Source organism: Mauremys reevesii, linkage group 13 (assembly GCF_016161935.1).
Source record: "Mauremys reevesii isolate NIE-2019 linkage group 13, ASM1616193v1, whole genome shotgun sequence".
NCBI classification, from domain to species: domain Eukaryota; kingdom Metazoa; phylum Chordata; order Testudines; family Geoemydidae; genus Mauremys; species Mauremys reevesii.
In genome coordinates this window covers 7,776,669-7,791,741 of record NC_052635.1, presented here as the reverse complement: position 1 = coordinate 7,791,741, position 15,073 = coordinate 7,776,669, and the positions used below count along the sequence as shown (strand labels likewise).

Sequence of the window (15,073 nt, the reverse complement as noted above, 5' to 3'; positions counted from 1 at the left end):
ACATGGAGACTGTGTGATGCAGTTCATGTGATCTAAACTCCAAGTCCAATCCTGGACTCTCTGGCTCAAATCAGTCCTTAATTAATATCATCCCATTGAAACAAACCATATGGATGTGAATCCTACTGAAATCAATGTGATTTACAGGTGTTCACTGAATGTGCCATGTGCTGTATTGAAAACTGTGTTAAAATCACAAGCTATCATTCCAAGTTTGGAAAGGGTTTACTGGTCCTGCGTCCAGGCAAAGGGCTCTGTAGGGAAGCCTGCAATCTAGGACTAGGAGTCAATCTGCACAGAGCCAGTCTAGTGCAAGGTGGAGTGAATTATGCATAAGGGAGAAGCCTGCTTTGTCTCTCACTGGTTTGGGAGTTTTGTGAACTTATTGTTCTGTAGTCCAAGAAAATAAAGTCATGTTATGTTGCAACCTTCCAGCAAGAGTGTTTTATGTTTGCATCTAATTTCTCTGTGTTTATGTTGTGACCATAAAATTCAAGTGCCCATCAGGCTGCGGTTTCTTCTCAGTAGAACTAGTCAGTAATTCCATCCACCCCCGCTCCCCCCCTGAAAACATTTGGGGGGAAATCCATTTTCAGCTACATTTTTTTGATGATTATTTTTGTTGCTGAGGTTTTCAACAACAAAAATCAACCACCATGTTTTGTTTTTAATTGAAAAAAGACATCTCCCAAGGAAAAGTCAATTTTGATGAAATAGCCACTTTCTGCCCAAATTCCTCCCCTCTGCCCCTCTCCCCCATGTTTCTAATGGAAAATCTCCAACCATCTCTACTACTGAGCTAGATTTCTCATTAACTTTCTGGACTGATATTTTTCATATATTATGATCATTCATGGAGGGGTGGATGAGTGGATGGCATGCTTGTCGTTTGGTGAAACATGCAGGTAAAATTCCTGCGAACATGGTGATGCTTCCCAGAGTATCCTGGGGTTTGGAGGCACTTTGCCACCCTCTGCCCAGGGAGACTTGTCTGTGCCTGATGTGGATCAGCTCCCTGAAACTACGAGCTCTGGCCACACAAGCTTGTCCTTCCAAGATTCTACAGGCCTACACATGTTGATCACAACATATGGTGTACCTAATCCAAAGCACCAACTGCCCCAACAACAACAATATGGGTGAAACTAGACAATCACTACGCTCACAAATGAACTCACACAGAATGAACTCACACAGAAAAATGATAAAAGACAAAAGAACACTATCACTCATGGGCAAACACTTTTCACAAAACGATCACTCCATATCTGACATCTCAGTCCTCATCCTCAAAGGAAACCATTCAAAAGACAAGCTTGGGAGCTTAAATTCATCACTCTGCTAGACATCAAAACTCATCAATGCCTCCTGAGCCAGTAGGGCACAGCTGAAAAATTCAGGATCGCTCCCCTCCCCAATCTCAGCCACATCCTCTGGGAAGCATTGATCCTTCGAGTAGGCTGATCAGAAAGAAGAATTATTTTAGAAGCGATGCTGACCATGTCAGGGCCTTCCATTGAACAAAACATTCCACAAACCAGCAGCATACAAACACATATTATTTCCAGAGTTCAAATCATGGCTTAATGGTAAGAAATGTTCCACATTTGCCATGATGCATGTCAAAAGGTCCATAATTCTGTGTAGTTTTGCTGGCATTATTCTTTTTATTTGTTTTCAGGTTACTCAATAAGGTTATAGACTTTATGAACTATGGCTGGGATTTTCAAAGGAGACTAAGGAAGTTAGATATTCAAATCCCATTGACTTTCAATGACAATACATTAATCACATGGTTTTATTGCTTTAAACAGTAAAAAAGATTGTGATAAAGGAATTTCTTCCACATTTTCTTATACATTACCAACTTTACTCCAGTTGGAAATCTGTAAAAATGGTCATATTTGCCCTTATATTTCATTTTGAAAATTAAGCTGAAGAACATTCCTTTTTCAACCAACTAATTGATAAGGCACCAGCATGGAACTCAGAAGGCCTGGTTACATTTCTGGCTCAGCCGCAGACTCCCTGGATGACCTTTGCTGAGTCACTTAATCTTCTTCATTGTTCAGTGGTCATCCATAAGAAGAGAGAGCACAAAACCAAATCCCTGTCTGTATGGGGATAGCCTAGGCCACTGTCGAAGAAAAACTCAGTTCTCACTTTTTGTTTGGATGCAGCAAAATCAAATACTTTATTATTTCTCCAGTAATTACCATGGAGGGAGAGAGTGCCATAGGACACAGGGTCCTGGACAGGTCTCTCAACTGGTAAACAATCACAGCAAGCCTTTATACCTTTTACAGACAATTTCTAGCAATAATACAGACAGTAAAAAGCAACAAATACATTTTGTTTATACATAAGCTTTTCTGCTATCTCACTAGAAAAACAAGACTGCAAGACTGCACATTGCAAGGTCGTAATAACTTTCACACAATTCACTCTGTCTTACATTATCTTGCTTCCTCACGTCACCAGGGTCACAGTTAATCTAACTCATGCTAACTAACATTCATTAAGATCTCTTCAAAACCTTGTTAATTATTTACTGGCTGTTGTACAATCGTGAACACAAAGCACAAAAACATCATACTATACATAAAGGAAAGGCATTCCTTCCAGCTTGATATACATTCTAAAACATATTCTTTGAACCTTTGGTAACAATGAAAGCAATTTTTGAAACCAATCAGGTACTATTCTAGTCCAATTAAAATATACCTGAAATCTAAGAGCAGGAAATGATAGGATGCCTGCAGCAGTGGTGTAAAGATCAATATATATCAAAGTGGTGTATGCTTGGAAGGAGCATCAGAATGTCCCACACTTCCATCCAGAAAGTGTCAATGTCTTCTTCATGACCACAGATCAGATGGTATAGTCCAGATCCCACTGCAATGCCTTCCCAGCCTCAGTGATATTCCCAGCCTGTACTGAAGATAGCTGAGCTTCAAAAAAAGACTAGGCCTTTTTTCTAGTTGCCCCCCATTTTCTTCATGTTCTTGGCCTGAAAGAATAGTCCCAATGGCTACTACACTATTGGCCAGATGAAATATCAGGTAAAATCCAATTAGGAGGCAAAACATACTGAACCTTTCTAGAAAAGTCTAAAGGGCACAGTTGGTCTGTCAGTGGTCAAGGAGCTTTTTTTGCTGTGTCCCAGAAGCAAGTAGAACTAGAAGAAAGAATAGGCTAATCATCAATAGGAAAATTCCTTCTGGAGTGGAGGTTTGCAGTGAGAAGAATCCTGGGTCCAAGCAGTCAGTTTGTGACTTCAGCGGTGTGTCGTCGGTCAGCAGGACTGGAAGGGGCCTCCAGCAGCATGAGCCAAAGCAGTTCTTCTTTGATGGATTATGTAGACCCAGGCTCCTGGTTCCAACACTTAACACATTTCATTAGTGCCTGACAATATTTAAGCATTATGTTATGGGGGCAGTTGGTAGTCAGCATTGGGGGTGTCCTCAAATTTCATGAGGGCTGAGTCAGTCGTTCGATTGGGGAATGGCTCTCATACACCTCAGTGCAGAAAGAAGGCATCCGCCACCTTAGTAAGTTTTCAGCACACAAATGGGGGCCAGTTTATTCTGTAAAATCTTCTTTCGTTTCACTGTCTGTCCAAACTGTGGGTGGTGAGAGGGCAGAGTGCACATAACTCCTTCACAATCGGTCCAGTAAAAAAAATTCACATCACTGTTGATATACCACAGGGATGGCAAAATGTGGCAAAAAAAAAAAAAAAAAAATGTCCAACAGTCCCACTGACTCTGCCTGCAATCAACTAAAACAAATACATATCCATAACCACAACATGTAGACATCGAAATCATTTAACCTACAAAGGAAACTTTTACTCTTCAATTACACACCTTTTCATACCATGAACACATAAACAGTACTGTTATACAGTACAGAAGTTAAAATAACCTTATTACAGAACTTTGGAAGAACAAGCCAGGACAGCACATCCACTTTGAGAAGTTCACTTATAATACTTTCTAGTCAATAGCTATCCCACCATCCCCAGCCCTCTGGCTAAAAGTCTGAGGTAGCCAGAAGGATCCTCCTAATATATGGGGGGTGGGTTAACTTTTTTTGTCCTTCCCAAAGACTGTCAGTATGCAAATTTTAACAACAATTCAATCATGAAAAGATTTGGCCAATGTTTTTTTTTTTTCTTTACTTAAAAAAATGTATTAGACTAGTATATCATTTTTTTTTTTTCTGATATAACTAAACACTTTGTACTCTAAGTTGAACAAAACAAGTATCTGTTGCAATGCAACACATTTTTGATATGCTGTGTAGCTGGCATTAATGTTCTTTGATTATAATACTTAAAATATACAAATACTCTTGTTGATTCTAGGCAAAAAGAGAATTACCTTATCAGTTAGTTAATTTGCATTAACACAGATGCTCTCCGGCTTGCTTTTTTTTTTTTTAACTCCTGCTTTTAAACACTGAAAAAAAAAATCACCACTTATAGTGCCTGTAGGGCCTAATACAATGTCATTACATAGCACTGTATACATTCTTCAACTGATTTAACAAAAAATTGTTCAGCCAAATGAGTGCAATGCAATAATTTTTTTTTTTGAATTCATTCATCACAAAGACAAAAAAAACAAAAAAAAACTCTTCACCAGCAAACACAGAGTCAATTTTTCATTTTCCTAAAAAATCAATTGCTTTCCTTCCAACACCACCTTTTTAATGCTGCAAGTCACCATTCCAAAATATCCTTCTGAGTTTTTGAAATCCATGCTTATATTTATTCTTCCTTCTTCCACCACACTAAACTCAAAAAATCTCCCTCTCTCTGTTGTGTTGCCCCCTGGGCCTGGGCCTTTTTTTTTTCTCACTGAATCGTCCCGTCCATGGACACGAGCTGTTCCACTCTGGTCTTGTCCCCAAAACATTTCTACTCACAAGACTACCTGAGTCTTAGACCCACCCATTTGTCTGCTGACACTTAAAACAGAAAAGAAAATTACACAAAAAAAAAAAAATTACAGTCTAAGCCAAATTTTTCTCTTCTATTAATTCTATTAGAGCTCACCTATAATCATGCTATTCTTAACACAAAACACCACCAGTACCAAAAAAGCAAAAATAAACTAAACAAGGGGTAAAATGGGGGTAGATAGAGAAAATCACACCATATATCAAATTTTTAAAGCTCATTAAAAAAATAAAAAACAAAATGGAGAGAGTGGAATGCCACTTTAATACTTACACATATCCAGACTGGCATGTCTGTGTATAATGTTTCAGAAAGGGAAATAGGTGGAGATTATCCTGTACTGCTTGTCCTTTTGTCATTTCCAACATGCATGCACTCTTGATGGGATGTTATACTGCTTTTGCCTTTTTATTTTCCACAACCAGCTGGGGCTGAAAAGTTTTTTTTTTAGCACTAGCATAGTCCGCACTAATTCATGAGACCTTGACAAAACAAACTTCTCCTTATCGAGGTTTTTCTTTGTGATTAAGGATTGAAGGTACCTTCTAATGGGCATTCACCAAGGCCTCTTTTTCTTCCTTTTTTCTTTTCTTTTTTTTTTTTTTTTTTTTTCAACTTTTATCGCGTGAGCCCAAACAGAGAGACAGACGTCCTCAGGGAAAATCTCCTCCTACCCCCCCCAGAGCCGTAGTAGTTGTCTGTGGGTCCGTGGGCGACACATCCCGGACGAGCCCCCAATTGTCGGAAGAAAACTCAGTTCTCACTTTTTGTTTGGATGCAGCAAAATCAAATACTTTATTATTTCTCCAGTAATTACCATGGAGGGAGAGAGTGCCATAGGACACAGGGTCCTGGACAGGTCTCTCAACTGGTAAACAATCACAGCAAGCCTTTATACCCTTTACAGACAATTTCTAGCAATAATACAGACAGTAAAAAGCAACAAATACATTTTGTTTATACATAAGCTTTTCTGCTATCTCACTAGAAAAACAAGACTGCAAGACTGCACATTGCAAGGTCCATTATCTTGCTTCCTCACGTCACCAGGGTCACAGTTAACCTAACTCATGCTAACTAACATTCATTAAGATCTCTTCAAAACCTTGTTAATTATTTACTGTCTTCCACACCACCCTCAAAGAGGTGCTGCTAGTGTAAACACCTGTGAAGGTGCTTATATTAAAGTGACGCAGATCACATAAATACCTAGATATATAGAAAGACTATCATTCAAATTTGGTAAATAAAGTGGGTGCTAAGTTTTAAGCATGAGTAGCCTCACTGAAACCAATGAGGAGTAAGATGTTGCTTAAGTGGGATTAAATGAGCATGTGTTAAACTCCCATTGACTTCCACGTGACTATGCACAGGTTTCAAGTGAAGCACATGCTTAAGTGCTTCACTATAATGAGGTCAAAATTTGGTAGCAAGTCCTTACATGACATGGAGAATACACCATGAAATAGGGTTGTGGTGGATTCTCTGTCACTGACAATCTTTCAATCAACATTGGATGCTTTGTTCTGTTTTAATGTATACACTCTAGTTCAAACACAAATTACTTTGCGGGAATTCTTTGGCTTGGTTTATACAGAAGCTCAGACTAAATGATCACAACAGACCCTTCTGACCCTGGAATCCATGGATTTATGACAATGACCTACCTACCCTATCCAAAGCAGACTGATCTATATGGGGGAGTTCTGCTTTTAACATGGCAGGAAAAATTTGGATTAGCTGCATGGAAGTTCATATAGTTATGACATGATTCCATGAGCAGTTACAACCCGGTGTAATGTTTCCCACTCTAAGGAGTCACAATGAGGTAAATGTCACTAATTGAAACAGGACTGCTTGTGCTCTCCTTTGAGGGTAAGATCTGAAACCGACAGGTTTCTTTCATTGAATCATGCTCATGGGTTTTTGATATGGATCCCTTAATTCAGTTTCACACTGGTGTAATTTAGGGTATATCTACACTTGGAGCTAGGGGTGTGATTAACAGCTCATGTAGATTACCTGTGTTCGCGGTCATTGAGATGGTGTGCTAAAATAGTAGAGCAGCTGTAGTAGCACAGGCAGCGGCAAGTGGCAGTACCATGAGCTCATCACTTTGATTTACAAACCCACTCAGACACCATCGGCACAGGCTCAAGTGCCTGTACCTCCGCTCCCCCAGCAGATGTCTGTACCTCTGCTTCCCCAGCTCCAAGTGTAGATATCATTTTAAAAGAGAATTCGACTCATAGAATCTCATTGAAGCTGCTTTGGACCACGTTAGCCATATAAAAATGGATATAAATGGCTTTCACACCCACTACAAGGCTCTTGGACATAGACAGAGCCACATGAATTGGCCTTAATGCGAATGAGAATTAAGTCCAGGAACAAGACATAAGTTTCCATTGGAAAACTTAATGCTGCAGCCTTTTGCAACCTAATCAGAGAAAGCAGTGGGAACACATGGGTATTAAATTCTCTGGTGTGCGGAGCGCAGGGGTTTCAGCATAATCACTCCCCAAGGTTTATGTAAGAAGGCTGAAGTAGACCACAGAAATCAGCACTTTCTTCTGGCAGAGAGCAGAACACAAGGAGCTGGAGGTAGGGGGAACTTATTTCGGATCTGACTAAACTTAGTTAGCGTTCACTTTTGCATGGACTGAAAACATAGCTGAGGACATGTTGCTTTTGCCCTTGTGACTGGAACAATCTCAGTATAGAATCCGGGGGCAGATTCTCATTTCTAACAATGAATTTTCATCTGCAGAGTATCAACCCTTTAGTACTTCTTTTTCTTGCTTTCCCAAAGAAATTTAAAACTGCAATTAAATAGGTGCCTATCCTCAGATGTTCCTGACACTAGCCATCCCCAGGGCTCCATATACTGATGTAAAATCTTCCAAAAGATTGGGAAATGATATGATTAGGCTGTAACTTTTTGGAGGAAGGGCTGACCTTTTATTAAGGGTTTATCCACAGCATAGCGCAATGGGGTCCTATTCCATGACTGGGGTTCCTAGGTATTACATCAATTCAAATAAATAACTAAAGAAAAGATGTCCAATAAGTAATGCAAACCAGAACATATCCCTCTAGTAAATCAGACCCAGATCATTCTGGATCTGGCAGAATCTGGCAATTGTGAGGTTAAGTTGAAGGCAAAGGGAAGTTTGTATCAAGTTATCTTACTATTTTTCTGGAAAGGATTAGGTAGAATTAACACTAATGAAGTGTTTTCTCTCCTTTTATTGAATTATTTTCAACTCCCCTTACCTACGTGAACAGGGATTTCCAGATATCTCAGACACTGAGTTAGGTCATTGCCCATAACATTTTAATTTTGCCTGATCATTATCATAAACATAGAACTTCCTGATTCTGTAACTTCAGTGGGGTTTAGCAACCTGATAGGACCGTCTGCTTTATCAGACATGTATCCAGGGCTCAATTTTGCAAAAGCAGATGAATGAGATTCCTCATGTGGGCAAGTTTGCTAGATTGTAGAGGTTGACTTTAAACGATCCCTTACAGATGTTGTATTTTTCCTGATATCCAAGCTGTCCAGGCTGTGCACTCTGCAGGCTCTGTATTCATGCAGTCTTTACTTGTGTCTTTAGAGTGGGGGGAGGGATAGTTCAGTGGTTTGAGCCTTGGCCTCCTAAACCCAAGGTGGTTGTAAGTTCAACCCTTGAGGGGGCCACTTAGGGATCTGGGGCAAAAATTGGTCCTCCTAGTGAAGGCAGGGGGCTGGACTCAATGACCTTTCAAGGTCCCTTCCAGTGCTAGGAGATTGGTATATCTCCAATTATTTTTTTTCTTTCTTTCTTGAGAACCAACCAAAGGCACTGGATTGATGGCTGTGGAAGTGAATGCATGAAATGAATTCTTTGTCTGTCATGGCCTCCATCTGTGCAGTTTGATTAGTCATATCATTGGGTTTCCGCAGCGGTGTATACTCTCATATCTATAGGGTGTATTCAGGGGCTGTTCTGTGCTTAGATTAGGGTGACTCATGAGCCCCGGAATCTCTTTCTCTCCCTCCACAGACTAGCTGTGTGACCTTGGTGGAAAATGGCTTCTTGCTTCCCTGTGCCTTGTGTTTTCCATTTGCAAAATTGGGGTGAATACTGACCTGCCACAGACAGAGGTTGTGTGACTGGCACAACTGATGTCAGTTATTCAGAGGTATTTGGTGGACAGTCCTATGTAAATTGTAGGGGACATATTGTGTTAGCTTCACATTGAATGGGACCTTGTTCCATAAATGATCACACTGGTTTCTGTGGAATTGCTCAGGGAACAATTCAAATGCTAATCAGTAAGGGCTCAAAGAACTGGCTAACTCTTGATCATTATTGTTATTAGAAATAAATACAAGAACAAGGCCCTCTTTCTTTTTTCATAGCTGTCCTACCATAAAATCATAGTTTTCAAAATTAGGTTTAATCCAAAATCAGGCCAAAAATTCAAAATCTCAAGGTTTTATTTTAGTGAAACAAAATATTCTGAAATACTGTATCTGAATAAAGTAAAAAGGCAGTTTTTAATAATCTGAAAATATTTCATTTTGACTCTGTACATGTGATTATATTATCACTGAAATGATAACCATGAAGCAATATTATTCTACCATACCAATTTTCCATAGACAATTTAGACGAAATCAAAACATTCCATCTAAATATTTAGATTTTATTGAATCATTGTTTTCTTATGGAAAACATCACTCTGAAAATTCTCAACCAGCTCTGATTGGTTTTTTTTAAACTTTTGTCTATTTGTCTGCAAACAGTTGTTACATTTCCTCATATCCTTATAGTCACCTACTCTGGTGTTTGTAAATTTCTTCATACTTTAGATTTTTAATTCCCTTCCCCCACTAAAAAGCATCAGACTTTTAACCCCTCTTTTGTACTATCTCCAGTTTTTTTTATGACCCTTTTCTTAAAATTAAAAAACAAAAACAACAACAACAACAACAAAACCAAACAAACAAAGAATAAAAATGGGCTCTGGTCCATATATTATGAAACCATAATCTGTTCCATATGAATTGGAATTATCAACAGATATTTAGAAATCAATTTGATTCAATAATAATAATGTCACTTTGCATTTCCATAGCAACAGTAATCTGAGGATCTCAAAGAGTTCTACAAATATTAATTATTTTCGACTCACAATTCTACTGAGGGATAAGTAAAATTTATCATCTCTTTCTATAGCTGGAGACTCTAAGGCACAAAAAGGAGAAGTGGAGTGCCCATCTCCTCTGACTTTTCTGTGTAAAGCCCTCAGGTGCTTTAAAATTCCATCTGGTCATGGTGGACAGAAAGGTAGCTTTTTACAGAATCTCAATATTATTATTTGGCAATCACCGAACAGGACAGAAAACTCTGTGCCAGTCAGATGGGACTCTAGCGGGGAAATATGCAGCTTGTGCAAATCAGCATGGATCCATCTACTTCAAAGAAACTTTGGTGATCTATGCAATCTCAGGGTCTGTATAGTGTGCTGATTAGAACATAGTGTAGTCAATGTGTTCCTGATGAATTTATGACAATAAGAAATTGTGTGTCCTTATTGGAGAAGAGGGAAAGGTGGGATGATTAAAGGAATTTGAAAGAGGATAACATTTAAAAAGATTAGTGAAATCTATCCCTCTATCCACTGGTCAATTGGGCTACCTATCTATTAATCTATTTCTCTATCAATAGATCTATTTGTCTGTCTTTCTATCCAACTGAGGGGCCTTTTACAGGTAGTTCTGATTTTTTCAACAGAAACTACACATTTGGGGGATGTTTCTTTTCCTTTAGACATTTTTTCTCATTTCGTGGCCACAACTAGAATGAACACATACCAATTAACCCAGATTGACATCTACAGGAAATTTGCCCTAGAGAGAAGGGAAAAGAAGCCCTTATAGTTTTAAGGACAATTTTCAAAGTCATGTGGGAAAGTTAGGCACCAAGGTCCAGATCATTAAAAGTATTTAAGTTCCTAAAACCCTTAGAAATCAATGCAAGTTAACCACTAAATTAACATTGATGATCTCAGCCCAACTCCCATGGAATGGCCATGGGAGTTGAAAGCCTGACTTTGATGTGTGTCTTTGAGCTTTCTTCCTTATTTTCTGCAGTGGGTCATTTCTTCACATGATATCTGGGTATTTATTGTCTCCCACAGATGAATTATGCAGAAGAATCAAGAAGGGGGAACCTCACCACGGTGACTGAATTCATTCTACTGGGATTGTCCAACCACAATGACCTTCAGGTGCCTCTGTTCTCCATCTATCTGTCCATTTATACCATTACACTGATGGGGAACATCCTCATCATCCTCATCACCATGGACCCAGCCCTTCACACCCCCATGTATTTCTTTCTCCGGATCTTATCCTTCCTGGAGATCTGCTATACCTCAGTCACTGTCCCCAAGATGCTGGTGAACTTCCTCTCAGACAACAGGGGCATTTCCTATGTAGGCTGTGTTGCCCAAATGTACTTCCTTCTCTTCCTTGGAATCTCTGAGTGCTTCCTTCTGGCTGCCATGGCATATGACCGCTATGTGGCCATATGCAACCCATTAAGGTACAGGCTCATTATGAACAGGAGGGTCTGCCTTTCCTTGACAGTTCTCTCTTGGTTCTGGGGTAATGTGGTGTCCCTAGTACAGACAGCCTGGGTTTTCACCTTGCCATTTTGTGGGTCCAATGAGATTAACTATTTCTTCTGTGATATTCCCCCATTGATTAAGCTTTCTTGTATTGACATCCCTCTGTATGAAATGCAGTTGTTTACAGCAGCTATACTAGTCATCTTCACTCCATTTTCTCTCATCGTTGTGTCCTACACCTTTATTATCTCCACCATCTTAAAGATGGCATCAGCTGAAGGCAGACACAAAGCCTTCTCCACCTGTTCCTCACACCTCATTGTGGTGACATTGTATTACGGGAGCTGTGGCCTGATCTATTTAAGACCCAAGTCCATTCATTTACTAGACACCAACAAAGTGCTGTCTCTGATATATACAACCATCACCCCAACCTTGAACCCCTTTATCTACAGCCTGAGGAACAAGGAGGTGAAAGAGGCTCTGAGGAGATTGCTGGGGGACAGGATGAAGAGAAAAAATATTTTCTCGTAGAAAGTAATTTGGGCACAGCTCTTGTTCTGATATCAGTACCTCAAATGTACAAATGTGGAATAGTTCCCTTGAAGTCAGTAGCATTCATAGTTACAGTTGAACTAGTGTCCAAAAACTACAGAATGAAACACGTTTGTCAATTTTTTGTTTGAGTTTAAATTAGAAATTTTGGCTAAAGAACGTCATCAAAGTTTCAGAAATGGTTATCATATTTGTAGCTGTTTGAAACAAAAAGAGGAAAATCACAAAAAACACATTTACATTTCACATGGCAATGCATGGGTTATTTTCAACTCAGCTCAAAACTGCAATGAAAAATTCTGTTTAAAAATCTTATTTTTGAAAACAGTGTTTATGTGCTGTATGCTAACCATTTTGAGAATGATTTTGAATAAAAGTTCATGTAAAATTGTTGAAAATGAATGTAAATAATAGATCATAAAGTAAAATACAAAGTTTCACTAAAAATGAAAAAAATGAGAACATCTGAAGGTACCAAATGATGCTAATTTCTTTTTTGTTGTTGTTGTTGTAATTTTTTCACCATTTCTACTAAACAGAGAGTAGAAAACCAAATAAGAAGAGTCCCTTAGTTCCCAGGTGATATTCACAGAGCCTGCAGAAAAGCATTGGCAATTTCATTGCAAATACAATTTCCCCATCAAGACTTTTCTCAATGCCACTTTCACATCCTGGTTCTTCAGGATGTAGCTCTATAGGTTCAGCATGAGGGGTCAGTATGTCATAAAACATGGACAACACCCTGTATTATAAAGGAAGAAACTGGAGATGTGCCCAGCATAGGTGATGCAGAACAGGAGGAGGATGGTCAAGTGAGATGTGTAGGGGGAAAAAGTTTCAGAGTCCACTTCGTAGAGCATATCTCAGGATGGTGGAGATGATGTACACATAGGACCGGACTATACACAGGATTGGTGTCCACCCTATGAAGATCCTTATGGCAAACAAGATTATCTTCTGGAGGCAGGTGTAACTCCAGGTTCCTTCATTTCATTGACTACCCTGAAGAATAACATATTGTTCAATGTAAATAACGTTGGCAAAATCTTGACCTTTCTCTGTTTCTGTTCCAGTGGTGCTCAATCAGCAAAGTGTGTATCCTGGCACTGAAGATAACAGAAAAAGTTATTGTTGCAGTAGGAAGAGAACCTGAGACATAAGCCCTTGTATCAGAGGCCTGGTATGAGGCTGGAGGCCTGAGCTAAAGTAGTAGTCAAAGCTTTACTGGTATAAAGCAAAGACAAGCTGTGAGCAAGAGGCAGGACCTGCTCACAGAATCTGCAAGAACAGGGCTGTTATTGTTGCAATACACATTACACATTACACAATACACATTACACAGAGTATTCACACAAATACATCCCAATATCAAGTGGTACTAGAACATTCCAATATAGAGGATAGTACAAAAACATTCCCCAAGGATAACAGGAAAACACTGACCCTTCCTTAAAGATAAGGTCAGGATGACAGTAAATAATAGAGATGTTTTGTTTGAACCAACATGTACAAAGTAATGGGTGATAACTAGCCACGTCAAAGGGCAGTAACTATGCCAGAGGGGCAGTGTGAAACTTTTTTGTATCGTGGTATAAAGATGTATCTCAGATGGAGTATCTTTGTCTGGCCTAGGAAGGAACAGAAAGTCCCACCATTCACTGAGCTGGTCCATTGTTATGGCCATACATGTGTTAGTGGTCTGGTAGAGTCTGTGGGATACTAGTACCATGCTTCATAGATAATAAAACTGGCTGGGTGCCTTCATCCCTTAACGGATCTTGTCATCATTGGGCAGGTTGCTCAAGGTCTGCCATGCCAGCTGACTGCGCAGGACTGGAGCGGCACACAGAGAGAATACACACATGCAGATAAACATCTATCAACATCTAACGACAATTGTGTGAATCAAATACACCAAGGGATACAGGAAGTATGCAGGGAAAGCTGATTTCTTTTCTTCCAAAAGAACAGGTGTCTTCTAAATGAGATTAAGGAGTCATCCACTGGGACTAGTCCACAAGAGATAGTTGCACGCGTTTTTGACCTCAGCTGTGAATTCAAACTGATTTGGTTAAACTAATATCGATGCTTGTGAGTACTTTTATTTTGGTTTAAGCCAGACTTATTTCATTGTAGCCAAAGGCTTAATTTAAACTTAAATACACAATTTTTAACCTGAAATAAGAGTTTCCATAGAGGCTTATGCACCAGTTTTAGGCAAGAAAATGATTGAAGTTCAACCAATGGAACTTTCTTGTGTCAACAAAGCCATAGTTTGGAGCAACGTTCAGAGTATAAGCATAAAGTATAAGCAAAAGTGTTCACATTGTCCTACCTCTGTTCCCATCAAAGTTAGATTCCTGGTAAAGAAGATAACAAAGGTGAAACTGAAGCTGTGTGGAAATCTGTTTGCCTATAGCTTGTAGCTGCTCTCTTTAATCAATGCCTTCCCCTCCCGAGCCACTAGGGCATAGCACTCAAACTCAGGATCGCCTACCTCCCAAATCTCATTGATCCTTCAGGTAGGATGAGCAGAAGCAAGAGTTATTTTAAGAGAAATTACACCCAGATCAGAGCCCCTCATGGAACTCAACATTTCACATGAGAGCAGCACACACATGCCTAGTGCTTCCAGAATTCGAATCACAGCTGTAACGGAAAGGAATGTTCCACCTTTGCCATGATGGGTGTCAACTGGTCCATAATTTGACAAAGATTTGCTTATGATGTTTGTTTTACTTTTCCAATTTAGCTAATAACATTCTACAGCGTATCAATTGTGGCTCAGCTTCCAGAGGAGCTTGAGGCATTTAGGTGCTCAAATCCCATTGATGTTCAATGGCAATATGCTAATCACAGGCTTTTATTGCTTTAAACTATAAAAAGAGTGTGCATAAGAGATTTTATCCAATATTTTGTTCTCCCTTT

General features: G+C 39.3%; 1 protein-coding gene across 1 annotated transcript; it reads left to right on the top strand.

Moving 5' to 3' along the window:
- The first annotated feature begins 11,158 nt into the window (after positions 1–11,158).
- On the top strand, positions 11,159–12,124 carry LOC120379892 (olfactory receptor 10A7-like). Its single transcript, XM_039497407.1, has one exon. The coding sequence runs from the start codon at positions 11,159–11,161 to the stop codon at positions 12,122–12,124; it is 966 nt and encodes a 321-aa protein (XP_039353341.1).
- Positions 12,125–15,073: the final 2,949 nt, after the last annotated feature.